At 41.5% G+C, this 13,720-nt stretch overlaps 1 protein-coding gene across 10 annotated transcripts in view; it reads left to right on the plus strand.

Moving 5' to 3' along the window:
- Nucleotides 1–498: 498 nt before the first annotated feature.
- The window catches only part of CTDP1 (CTD phosphatase subunit 1), a 171,952-nt gene continuing 158,730 nt past the window's right edge, over nt 499–13,720 (plus strand). For 3 of the 10 annotated variants that reach the window (XR_006278964.1, XM_038388357.2, XM_043508247.1), the window contains exons 1-2: nt 501–1,083; nt 9,040–9,123. Coding sequence is in view for 9 of the 10 variants with exons in the window: in XM_038388357.2 (XP_038244285.1) it covers nt 779–1,083; nt 9,040–9,123 (389 nt within the window). In the remaining variant the exon portion in view is untranslated. Of the gene's footprint in view, nt 1,084–9,039; nt 9,124–13,070; nt 13,434–13,720 lie in introns of those variants that run through there. The other 7 variants (XM_043508248.1, XM_043508249.1, XM_043508245.1 and 4 more) reach the window with 6 other exon arrangements.

Raw genomic sequence — 13,720 nt, forward strand, 5'->3', positions numbered from 1 at the left:
CCTTAGAGACTAACAAATTTATTAGAGCATAAGCTTTCGTGAGCTACAGCTCACTTCATCGGATGCATTTGGTGGAAAAAACAGAGGAGAGATTTATATACACACACACACACAGAGAACATGAAACAATGGGTTTATCATACACACTGTAAGGAGAGTGATCACTTAAGATAAGCCATCACCAGCAGCAGGGGGGGGAAAGGAGGAATGCGAGGGAGAAGCGCGCGGAGATCAAATGGGAGCAATGCATTTTGGGAGCGGTAGTTCCTGAGGTGCTGGGAAGGTCAATATGGAGCTTTGCCTGCCGGGAAGCGTGGTTCTTGTGTGCCGCGTTGCATGCCGGGATTCAGGCGGGTTCCTGTGTGTGCAGAGCACCTATTGAGTTCCGGGAAGTGAGTACGCGCTCGCTGTTGATTGTGAGGTCAGCACGTGGTGCCGGAAGTGTGGGCCGGAGGGGCGTGGCTGTCACTTTCCTTCCCTAAAGCGGGAAGAGTCAATGTGCGTGAGTCTTTCCCTCGCTAGCTCCGGGAAGCGAGTTCCGCGTTACTGTCCCTTTAAGTCTGGACGGGCGCGTGCGTAGAGTGCCCTGCGCGTGCGTATCGGGGCCGTGACCTCGCGCCCAGTCGGCGCCGCTCGTGACTGTTTGGATTTTTTTTATGGGGGGGGCGGGAGAATAACAGCTCAGCGTTCGAGCCCCTTCTTGAGTCAGTGGCGCGAGTGTTGCCATAGCGACCTTCTCCTTGGCGGCCTGGGGCCGGGACAAGCCGCCGCCGGAGCCATGGAGGAGACGGAAGGAGCAGGGGCCGCCGAGGGCCCCGGGGCGGCGGTGACCGAGATCCGAGTGCCGGGCCCGCGAGCGCTGCGGTTGCTGGAGTGGAAGGTGTCAGCGGGAGCGGCGGTGAAGATCGGGTCGCTGCTGGCGTTGTGCGCGCCCCTCCCGCCGCCCGGCCGCGCCGCCACCCCCCCGGCCCAGGGCCCCGCCGCCCGGCCCCCGCGAGCGGCCGCCGAGCGCCGAGTGAAGGCGGAGCGGCCCGGCGTGGTGCGCGAGCTCTGCGCGCGGCCCGGACAGGTCATCGCGCCCGGGTAAGGGGCCGACGGGAAGCGCGGTCGCCTTGCCTGCGCCACGGGCCGAGGGAGGCGGGCGGGGATGCCGCCGCCTTGGGCTCGCAGAGCCGGTGCCGGCCGCAGCAGCGCTCCGGCCCGACTGAGCCTGCCGCGACCGCCCCCGCCGGGCCGCAGCCCCGGGGCTCGGGCAGCGCTTCGGCCAAAGGGGGCCTTGGAAGTGGCGGGCTGGGCTGGGCGACTCGCGGGGTCTCTCGAAACCATGCGTGTCTCCTTCCTCCTCCCCCCGCCGCTCTCCGGTGTGTGGTAACTTCGTGGCTGCCGCTGGCGGAGCGTCCTCGCGGCGGTTCGGCCCCTCAGCTCCCCCGAGCGACTAGCTAGAGGCGCAGATGCGCTGTCGTAGGGGTGGGAGTTGCTCAGCTGAAGTTACGGTTTCGGACCCGTTCAGCTTCAGAGAACTTCGTTTTCTGTTTCCTCTGCTGGGTGTCCGCTGCGTGCTTTGAGCTCCCCTTCCTGCGGATAAAACAACCCAACAGTCGCCAGTTACACCGAGCTTCTTCCATCTGCTACTGGTCCTATCCCCTCGCTTACGAGACTGGGGCTCCCAGCCCCGAATTATAAAACGCCCCCACCTAACTGACATGAGTTTTTCATCTGTAGTTCACACCAGTGTAAAAGCTTAAGGAACTTTCAAACACCAGAAAATTTTAATTTAAACTGACAGCATACATTTTACTTGGAAAAAGTTCCATAACCAGGAAGACTGAGCTTAGCCTGTCTGCTGCTATATCAATGAAATGTGGACACTTACAGCAATAGAAGGGATTTTTTTGATCACTGTAGTAAGTGCACCTTTTGGAGAGATGTTAGCTTGGTCTAGGGAAAAATTCTTCCCGGCAGAAAACTTTCACAGTCCTGAGTAAGGTAGCTAGGTAATCCTAAATTTTAGGAGTGCACTAGGCTAGCCCTTGATACTGCTGACATCTATGTTAAAGAGAAGGCAAGGTGAGCTATAGAAATAGCTTTCATAACATTGATGTTTCCTCTCTCTCTGCCTCAAATTCCTTATCTATAATATGGGACAACAATATTTCTATGCCTCACAGGGTTATTGTGTGGCTAAACTATTTCATATTTGTGACCTGTTCAGATCCTATGACGATGGGTGTGACAGAAAAAGCCTATAAAGAATTATACTGATGGTATATGTCTAGCAGAGAAAGGGATAACATAGTCCAGTGGCTGGAGGTTGAAGACGGACAAATACACCCTCTGCATATGCTCTAGAATACCACTGAAATATTGTACGTGGATTATCATTTAGTGTTAATACAGTAGTGCTTTTAACACAGATCTGTGCAAATAGGTGCATGCAGTTTTTAATGTATTTTTGAAGCAGTAGTTTCCTGCTTTTTTTTTTTTATGTTGCAGTAGTGAAGGAATAGAACATTTTTCTGTTTAAATTGGAAGTTTAATCTGGCGATCAATTTGCAGTAATAGAAGAACTCTTGTTTACTACAACATGGTTGCTATAAACACTAAAATATTTGTATACCAACCCTATGTATTAAAACATTTTAGTGACCTGCTCTCAAGTTGAGAGATATATTAAATGACAAATATTTCCCATTGTTTAACAGTGTTCATATAAACTATTGATTTGACTTCTGACTTGTTAAAAATGTTAAATAGTGAGTCTTTGCATTCCCTGCTGTGAATAGCATGTTTCAGCTCTCTGGATTAAATTGGGCTAATGGCTTGCTACCCTACACTTCAAACAGGTCTTTCTCAACAGGAAACCATTGAAACCTTCTACTTCCTTTGTTTTACGATGGCAAGTTATTTTCTTTTATTGCAGTTCTTTTGATATTTAGGTGGATGCAACCAGGCCTAAACTTCCTTTATAGAAAATCAATGGCATATACAGAATACCTACGTAACTTTACTTTGGGTCTTTTCTAAGATTCAAGAAACTAGTATCAAAGCATATATAAACAAAATGATTTTTATCCGTCAGTAATAGAAATAATAATATAAAAGACCATTGAGTTCTTCCCATTGAGAGCACTTTCTTTTAGTCATTTTTATTCTTGTGATAGAACTGACTGTGGGGGGGAAATAGAACTACAGGTTTCTACACGTGCTGCCTCAGTATGAGGCAAAGTATATTTTAAAAACATTTATATGTTTTGTTGATACTAATCCGGAACAAGGGTATGCCAGAAGGTTCCGCTAAAGTTATCCAAGGGCTTTGTGGTGGGAAGAATACAGAGCGAATGAGGACTAAAACTCTGAAACAATAAATTGGTATTTAGATGGTGTGGGAGAGATGCAGTTATGTACCTTAACCAAAAACAAGGACATCTTTACCATGCTGCATCAATGCAAGGCTTATATTTGTCTTTCTCATTTCTAAGTCATAGTTAAATTAATATATGTAAGCTTATGTGACTTGAGACAACATAATTTTCAGACGGCTTGCACATATTAAAGACTAGTGGAGTGTGGATTTATGTTAAACTTAGTTTCCAATAAGTATAAACATTTTGAAGTTGGTGCATGCACAAAAGTTGTTGTGCACAAATTGTGTACTGGATTCAATTAATGTTTATCCTCTTGATTGGAATTAACAGATGTTTGCGTTAGACCCTTCAGAAAAGAAATACACTGGTTGTTGACTCATAATGTTCTACTGTAGTTGCCATATAAGCTGTGCTTGGTGTTTGTAATATTGGTTTGGGGCCAGTTGTCATCTTCTGGAGTTTTGAATATTGAGTTAGTACATTTATTTGTAGATCACTGTTAACTTAGTATTTTATGAATAACTGTAGAGAATAACCGTCAGAGACGACATAATCAAAAAGGCTGACAAAGGAGGTGCTGTCATCATGAATAGATCACAATATGAACAAGAGGCTACTAGGCAGCTCTCCAACACCACTTTCTACAAGCCATTACCCTCTGATTAAGCGAATGCATCCAATGAAGTGAGCTGTAGCTCATGAAAGCTTATGCTCAAATAAATTTGTTAGTCTCTAAGGTGCCACAAGTACTCCTTTTCTTTTTGTAAGAGAAAATTGACATCCTACAACAGAGAAGGGGGATGGTCCAGTGATTATGGCTGTAGTCTGGGATTTGGGAGAAACAGTTTCCTACTCTATTCCAGACTGTAAAATGTGATGATAGCACTTTGCTATCTCACAGGAGTTTTGTAAGGATAACTGTATTAAAGATACTACAGTTAAAGGGGGGGCATATTAGTACCTGTATAGAAAAATTACATGTATATACACTGATGATCTTTAAATATTCAGGGTAAATAGGCCAAATCCCCTGAGATGGGATATTAGATGGATGGGATCTGAGTTACCTAGGAAAGAATTTTCTGTAGTATCTGGCTGGTGAATCTTGCCCATATGCTCAGGGTTTAGCTGATTGCCATATTTGGGGTCTGGAAGGAAATTTCCTCCAGGGCAGATTGGAGAGGCCCTGGCGGTTTTTCACCTTCCTCTGTAGCATGGGGCATGGTTGACTTGAGGGAGGCTTCTCTGCTCCTTGAAGTCTTTGAACCATGATTTAAGGACTTCAATAGCTCAGACATGGGTGAGGTTTTTCATAGGAGTGGGTGGGTGAGATTCTGTGGCCTGCGCTGTGCAGGAGGTCGGACTAGATGATCAGAATGGTCCCTTCTGACCTTAGCATCTATGAATCTCTTGGGATGTTGCAAGGGATTCAGTTTGGGGCAGTTGGGTCAGATGTTGCTTCCAGCTTCTGTTGTTAAAAACCCAAGAATTACAGAAATGTTTCTATACATTGTTTGTTTCTGAAAGTACTGGTGAAAACAGCTTATAAAATTTGTATTTAAAACCACTGTATGGAAATGTTGTTGTTTACAACTCAAACACTTTACCATTGAGCTAGTTCATGACAGCTTACAGGTTAAATTGACTAGTCTCTCGACCTGGATTGTAACAGAAATACAAAGAGTAAGCAATATAAACAGATTTATATTTTTTTAGAATTATTTCCATTTTAATAATTCCCTTTAGGCATGGTTAATAACAAAACAAGTAACGGCATCTTTAATGTGAGTGTCCCTTTAAGGAAGGTACATTAGGGGTCTTAAGAGGTTGGCAATTTCCCTGTTTAACACTGAGCTATGATTAAAATGTCACATGGAGGTGAGGGTGCACCTGTAAATAAAAATCTACCAGAGAGATCAAGGAGCTGAGGACTGTAAATGGCAGCGGTGGCAGCAGCAATTGTGTTAACATCAAAGAATTCTCACCAACTAGCATGGCAGCAACAATGAAGAACATGCCAAAGAATTGCTGGCCTGTGCTCTTTTTAGAGTGTATATTTGCTTCTTTCTTTTTTTAAGTGCAATGAACTTTTTAATACCAGCTGTTTCCACTGAGGTTAGTGTTAAAGGGTATGTCAGGGCATTGTACCTGAATAGTGTTTTTATGTAAGATTACATAAACGAAAAAAACCCAAAGCAATCTTTATAATGTGAAGCTGTTATTCCATCTCTGGGTCTTGATACCTACACAGACCATTTGAGTTCACTTTCATTATTCATGTTGGCAAAACCTCTTAATGGAATTGCTACCTCAGAATTCCAAGATGCTTGCCAGCTTTATCTTAATATCTGGCTCTATTCACTATGTGATACATTTTATAGTATGTCTTGGTCGTAGCATTCTCTGTTGCTGAAACGTTTTTAGGATTCCAGTGAAAGACAAAAGAGGCGACTGATTTTTGATCAAAGCAGAAAAAATGTCAGTTGCTAAAAATCTTACAATGTAAGGTGTTGCTGTTTGGATTTTTGTTTCATGTATAATTTGACTTTAAGAAAACTGAAGGGAGAGCAGGAACTGGGGTGGAGGAAAGGACCTGACTCCAGTTAGCCTCAAGACTTAGTCTGCTAGCTATAGAAAAAAATCTTTGCTCTCACTCCCTCAGAGATCCATATTCTACATTTTAAAGGAATAACATGTCTGTGTACTGCTGTGTACTATAGCTTATTTTAACGTGATTAGATTTTAATAACATTTTAATAAATGTATCTTGTAGGTAGCTACAGTTAGTCATATATAAATATTTTCCTACTTTATTGGCAGCTATAGCGCTGATAGATGCATTTATTCATATACTTCTTTGCAGTATTCAATCAGTGAAGAAGTTGGTCAAATAACATTTGACAATCACGACGTACTACATCTCTCCAACTTTCTTTCCTCCTTTGACTTCACTCTACTTTTTTTCTTTCCAGTAATAGTTCACAATGTATATTTTCCTGTTTGTTTTTTTCTCCCCCAGTGTCTCCTATCTTCCTTCTCTCTTCCCTTATTGTGCACTCTCCATTTTTCTACAAGGTTTCCCCTATCTTTTCCCCTGTATTTTCTCTCCCCCAATTTATATATACACATTTCACATCTCTCTCAGCGTATTTCATCAATTTAGTCTTCTCCACCATTGCATAAAGCTTGGACACTCTTTTGTCGGGCATTGGTTAGAGGGCTAAACCTAGCAGCCATAAATAGATATGAAAATGGTGGAGACTAAGAGGTAATGCCTTGGTGAGAAACCAACCCCATATGTGTGACTGCAATTGAAGCAGTTGCTGGGATTCTTAGCAGGATGCCGTAAGTGGAGAGTTTTCCATGTTCTACTCCTTCCCCCATCCTTTTGTTGTTTTTTGTTTTGTTTTACCCTCCATAGTGAATAGATCCATTCTGTGCCTCTTCTGCTGCTTATAACTTTGCTAAGGAGTCCCAGAGTGAAATTGGCAGCAGCTTAACTGGCAAGAATCAAGTCAATGAGATTCTGGATAGTACCAGTGAAGCCTAGTCAGTTTTCACTCTTGTGCAACTTGGCAAAGCAAAGTGCAAGGGCATTGGAGAGATGTCTGTCTGCAGATGTAGGAGAATAGTACTGCTTACTTTCGTATTTAGAAAGTTATTTTTGCAACCATAAAGGCTATAAATGCAAATTTAAATTCTGCTGAAACTGCTGGGACCTATCCATGAAAGTGTCTGTCTTGCCCTGGATGAGTGGGTTGTCTTGAGGGCCAGTGTGACTTTTTTTTCTTTTTGGTGGTGGTCAGGAATACACACTTTGATGTAAAAATATGACCACGGTTCATGACATATTGCACAAGTTTATGGAGAGTGTCCTTAAATTTTTAATGTTTCCATCTCTTCTTTGATTTCCTGATAGGAGGCTAAGATGATCCTTCCCTTTTAGGGGTTATTGTCTGCAGTGTTGTTTTTTGTTTTCCTGATAGTCTACTGAGACTGACTTGGTATAAAAGTAAAGCTAGCAGTGCATCTGTGCACAAAGCTTGAAAATCACGTATTGCTGGAGCGTTACACATCAATTGGGAAGACTGGAAATTGTCAACAAAAACAAAAGTTAAATGGACTCAAAATGAAATTAGTAGTAGGATCCTGTTTTTCCAAAAGGAGGGAAAAAGTCTCAGCATTAGCATACTGGAATCTGCAATATTATCCTCAATTCTGTGAACACTGTGGTTTTCTTCCCCATCACTGAAAAATGTGATTGTGCTGGAAGTAAGCATTAGGTGTCTTTTTTTAAAAACTAATTCCTTGTTGGAATTCTACAACCCATAATATCTGCACTCTTCACTGAGAGAAGATTTGGAGCACGAGAGTTTGAGCTTTGAGTAGATGCTGGCTTATGCCACAGGTTTCAAGCCAAAGACAATTTATCAGAGCCAAAATATGTACTGGGAAAAGCACAAGGTTAAAAGGGCTGCCATATTATTTTTTCAGTTAGTTAATTTCTTTTTGAATCAAGTCCTAAAATGTTCAGGATATACATTGGGGGCCCACTGTCATGAGCAGGTTTTTGGGCTTAGTTATATTTTTGTCTTTTGTTTTTGTGTGTTAATAGGTACAGTGCTTTCTGCTCTCTGATATAGCTCCCCAGAGACTGTTGATGGAATCCAAAAGTCTCTCGTATTTCAGCTCAAATCATTATATTTTAAAACTGTTTTGAGCCTTGAGAGTTGGATTTGAATAATGAAGTGCTTTAGTTGCATCACAGTTGAGCCCGCCTGCTGTGTATGCAGGCGTCCTGTGTCGTAGACAAGGTTTGGTCTCAGAGGTGAACTAAGGTCTCTCCGTTTCAAGTTTCAATTTTTACATTTGTGCTTTTTGACCTGTTGCCTAAAAAGCTAAATGATGCCGTGTGTATTTCATTTTAACTTACAATACGCACACAATGTGCCTATCGGAGATCTTAGGCGCTTGTGTCATAAAGGAGAATAGTCATATAAAAAGATTGGACCAGTAGATATTCCTAACCCCCCAAACAAGAAAGTAATTAACCAAAGATTAAATCCAAACTTAATCAGTACCCCTTTCTCTCATGATTAGTGGGATACAGTGTGCAAGTAGCAAGTTGTATCTTACTGTAATTTGAGAAGAACTATTTGCCCAAATCTTTGTTTGGTTAATTTACTGTTTTCATAATCTCTGCCCTGTATCTAAACTGACACCATTGCGTATTTGGGTGTTTTTTTAAAAAAAGGTTTAATTGAATAATTCAATCAGTAATAATTAACTGGCCTCTTCTTAAACCTTTGAGCCCCAAAGTACATATCTCTTATTGAATGGGCCATTCAGAGCAATTTTGAACCATGATTGAAATGTATACTTCAAACTCAATCGGTTTTTGGATATTGGTGAATTGCTATTAAATTTAATGTTTAATAAATCAGTATTTGTTAAAGAATTACTCAATGGTTTGCACATTAGCCTGCTAAACCCAGGGTTGTGAGTTCAGTCCTTCAGGGGGCCATTTAGGGATTGGGGCAAAAATTGGGGATTGGTCCTGCTTTGAGCAGGGGGTTGGACTAGATGACCTCCTGAGGTCCCTTCCAACCCTGATATTCTATGATTCTATGCTGGATTGCAATTTCAATTCAAGGTTGTTTTGTTTTCTTTTCAGAGGCATTTTGGTGAGACTGGAAGGATGTAGCCATCCTGTTGTTATGAAAGGTTTGTGCGCAGAATGTGGCCAGGACTTGACTCAGTAAGTATTATTTAGGCTTTTTTCTATTTACACTGGAATAAAATTAAGATTTTTTTTTTTTAATGTTTTTGATCTTTAGATTCTCTTCTCTCCCAGTCCCTTCTAAAGTGGTGGACCTTAGCTGCTACTAGCAGCTGTGAATTAAGGGTATAAGAATAACTTGGAATAACTTGCTGAAAGTATTGTACTGACTATTGATGGAGAAATCTATGTAACTGCACTCAAAATATTTCATAAGAGAAAAGTTGACTCTCTGGGACAGGAAGAGAAGCTGGTACACATAAGCCTTTCTAGATATCACTGTACTGATAGAGTAGAGATCAGCAAGTTCATGCCAATATTTCAGAAAGCTGAGTTCACTACAGTATTTAAAGCACTATATAAACATGAGTTCATCCTGAATTGATATTTGTACATCTGTCAGTGTAGAGCAACTTGTTAAATTAATAACTTTTTCTTCCCTTTAGGTTCACATGTAACTAGTTACAAAATCCAAATAAGTTCAGTAAATAGTGTATATTTAGTTCAGCTGTAATTTAGAAGAGATTATGACTGCAAAGTTGCTAATTAATTTAGGGATTATTTAGATAGTCTAGTTAATGCCTGACAAGCTGAGGTGTAAATCTATGCAGCACACTAGAATACTGCAAATTAACTGGTTGTGAAGCACCTGCTATCCTGCACTGCAAATTCCCAAGTGCTCTTTGGATCTATCAAAGTGCATAGCATGGAAGCAATTCTGTTTTTGCTGAGTTTCATGACTAAGGCAAAGATTTTGGCACAGGGAATTTTAATAAAAGTCACAGACAGAATGTGGGCAATAAACAATAAAATCATGGAATGTACACAGGCCTGGCACTGAGGGTAGCAGGCAGGGCAATTGCCTGGAGCTCCATGCCCAAGGGGGCCCCATGAAGCTAAGTTACAGGTGGTGGGGCATGGGCTTCAGCCCCAGGTGATGGGAGCTGAATTAGTGGAATTTTGAGGAAGTCACAGAGGTCTCACAAAATCACTGAATCTGTGATCTCCGTAACTGACATGTCGCCTTACTCATGACTAATGCAGTCATTAAAGTGCCTTTTTATAGAAGGGTATTAATGCAGTGTGTTAATTATCAAAAGATATCGCTTGATGATGATTTCATTTGAAAGGAACTGCTTTAAGATCTACTGCACGCAAAAGAATCCTTAATCTAATAACCCACAATAATGAGAGTATAAATTCAAATAAAACTGAGCCAGTATAAATGGCTAGAATACTGAAGTTTGAATTTCTGTTCTGCGTAACAAATTTGACACTGCAGAGATCTAGTTAGTGTTCTCTATTTCAAAAAGATGTGAATAAAGGAGAGCTTGTTCTTTGTCTAGTGCAGAAATTAATTTCCTTCTTTGATTGTTCACGCTAACAGCTGGTTATCTTCTGGTTGTTGACCACATATATTTACAATAAGTGGTCCTATGTGAGGAATGATACAATCCTGAGTGAAGTTGTGGAGACATTAAATCTGATAACTTGGTGCAGTCGTTGCTCAGAAGTCTCTCTCTCTCTCCATGATCCTACACAAAGAAATGTTTAGTCCAGGTAGTAGTAGTATAATTTTAATGAATTAAAGCAGATAAATATTAATCTTGTAAGACAAATAAATAACTAATCTGGTAAAAGAAAATAGGCATCTAATAAAATAGGAAAATAACAAATACAGCTGTATTGTAATGCTTAGCAAGTATTAAATCTACCTGTTTCTGGTCCTTAGAATGAGGGTGCTATCCTAATTATAGCATCACTGCTACTATAATTTTCCTTAGCTCCTTATATAATAATTTTAATATTTTCCAGATTAACCTAGTCTGATTATATAGTGAATGTCATTGTCATAAATATAAAGGGAAGGGTAACCAGCTTTCTGTATACAGAACTACAAAATTCATCCTGGCCAGAGGCAAAACCCTTTCACCTGTAAAGGGTTAAGAAGCTAGGATAACCTCGCTGGCACCTCACCAAAATGACCAATGAGGAGACAAGTTACTTTCAAAGCTGGGGGGACACACAAAGGATCTGTCTGTCTGTGTGATACTTTTGCTGGGACCAGAGCAGGAATGCAGGTCAGAACTCCTGTAAAGAGTTAGTAAGCAATCTAGTTAGATATGCATTAGATTCTGTTTTGTTTAAATGGCTGATAAAATAAGTTGTGCTGAATGGGATGTATATTCCTGTTTTTGTGTCTTTTTGTAACTTAAGGTTTTGCCTAGAGGGATTCTCTGTTTTGAATCTGACTACTCTGTAAGATATTTCCCTTCCTGATTTTGGAGAGGTTTTTCATTGTTCTTAAGATCCAAGGGTTTGGGTCTGTTCACCTATGCAAATTGGTGAAGATTTTGATCAAGCCTTCCCCAGGAAAGGGAGTGTAGGGCTTGGGGGGATATTTTGGGGGGAAGACGTTTCCAAGTGGGCTTTTTCCCTGTTCTTTGTTTAACACGCTTGGTGGTGGAAGCATAAGGTTCAAGGACAAAAGGTAAAAGTTTGTACCTTGGGGAAATTTTTAACCTAAGCTGGTAAGAATAAGCTTAGGGAGTCTTTCATGCAGGTCCCCACATTTGTACCCTAGAGTTCAGAGTGGGGAAGGAACCTTGACAGCCACCTATGTTCCCAATAAAGTACTGGACCGCTTTGAAAATACATTATCAGTTTATTTTGTTCAAAATGCTTTCTGGGTTTGGTTGAACTTGGGAGTGATAAATGACAGTACTGCAGGGAAAACTTTGTATTACGCTTGTCAGAGTTACACTAGACGCAACTTTAAAGATTCACCACTCTTCCTGATTTGAAAAATGGGTGCACAGCCAGCACGTTGCCATACCTGGTTAAGTGTCTCAATCAGTGATACGCGTCTCTTCATTAAATTCATGTTTTTGTGCAATAAATAACCTAAAATGAGTTTTAATGTATTTTTAGAGAAGAGACTAGATATCTGTTTGAATAAACTATTGGAGGCACACTGGAATATGAACCAAAGAAATGAGGAAGGAGAGACAGGGTGAAATGCCTTTTATAGATTGGGTAAAGGGACTAGATAATGAACTTGCATTTGATTTTGGGAAATCATAGTATTTTCAAATACTACTTGACTCAATGAAACGGGTCAAGCAGGTTTTTTGTTTTTTGGGTTTTTTTTTTTGACTATTGTTCGCATTATGTAACATTTGCAATTCTTTCATAATGTACCAACTAGTAGAATATTGGGTGGTGCTGCATGTCATGATGCAATGGGATTATATGAGCTGTATGGAGAAGCTTGCACAAACCCTGTAGACCAGGGGTCTCAAACACGCGGGCGGCCCGCAGAGTTATTTGCTGTGGCCTGCCAAGCTCCCCGAGTTATTTCATGTGGCCACCAAGCTTTCCTTACCTGCTGCCCCCCCTCCCTTCCCCAGCATGCCGCATCCCTGCTCCTCTGCCAACCTCCAGGCGCTTCCTGCTACCAAACAGCTGTTTGGCAGCACTTAGCGCTTTCAGGAGGGAGGGGGAGGAGCAGGGAGCCGTGCACTCAGGGGAGGAGGTGGAGAAGAGGCAGGGAAGGGGTTGGAATAGGGGCAGGGAAGGGGTGGGAAGAGGTGGGTCAGGGTGGGGCCTCATGAAAGGGGTGGAAAGGGTCAGTGATGTGGCCCTCAGGCCAATGTACTAGTCCTCATGTGGCCCTCGTGGTCATTTGAGTTTGAGATCCCTGCTATAGACCTTAAGCTTGGCTGCGTCTTCTGTTGTTCTAAAGATCCCTTGCTTACATCAGTTTAGTGTGTAAAAAATGAGGGGGAAAGTAGTGTTTTCTCTTGTTTTGTGGATCACCCCTTAAATTGGGTTTGAGTCTTAAAAGGTCTGTTTCCTGTGTATGTACAGGTTTGTTTTTGTGAAACACATTTCCTCCCCACCCTTTTTCTTTCCTTTTATGTTCTTAACAGACTAGATGCTCATGGGAGAGTGAACTTAATTCTGGCTCTAGTTGCATTACCAGATTCTGTCCTCAGTGGCACTTGTGAAACATTGATTGAAAACACAGATAAATTTGTTAGTCTCTAAGTTGCCACAAGTACTTTTCTTTTTGCAGATACAGACTAACACGACTGCTACTCTGAAACAGGACAGGGTGAAATTTGGTGTGCTGAGTCTCTTGTGGGTAGTGAAGCATGAACCAGAAATAAAGGAACTTAACATAGATATCTCAGGATGAGGTTGCCAGGCTGGCAGTTACTTGTAAACTAACCCATTTTATGTAGAAGTTAAGATACCAATATGCTACCTTGTGGTGTCACTCCTTGGTGAGTTTTCAGAGTTTTCAGAGAAGAATTGCACATTGTAATCTGTCCTGTAGAAGGTACTTATAGAGAGAAGCAAAGCATGTACAGTAGTTCTTTACATTCTTTGTAGAAAGAATCAGTATGCAGCCATGCTGCTATTGGTATGTAATAGCATTGCCCATATTCTCAAGTATGTGCATGCAAGTCATTGTGTGCTTCAGGGAGTCAGTCGTTTTAAGTAACTTCAAACAGCTAATTTGGAGAAGAGAAGTTTAATCTCATCTTTGATTAACACTAGGTTAATCATT

The sequence above is a fragment of the Dermochelys coriacea genome, chromosome 2 (genome assembly GCF_009764565.3).
Source record: "Dermochelys coriacea isolate rDerCor1 chromosome 2, rDerCor1.pri.v4, whole genome shotgun sequence".
NCBI classification, from domain to species: domain Eukaryota; kingdom Metazoa; phylum Chordata; order Testudines; family Dermochelyidae; genus Dermochelys; species Dermochelys coriacea.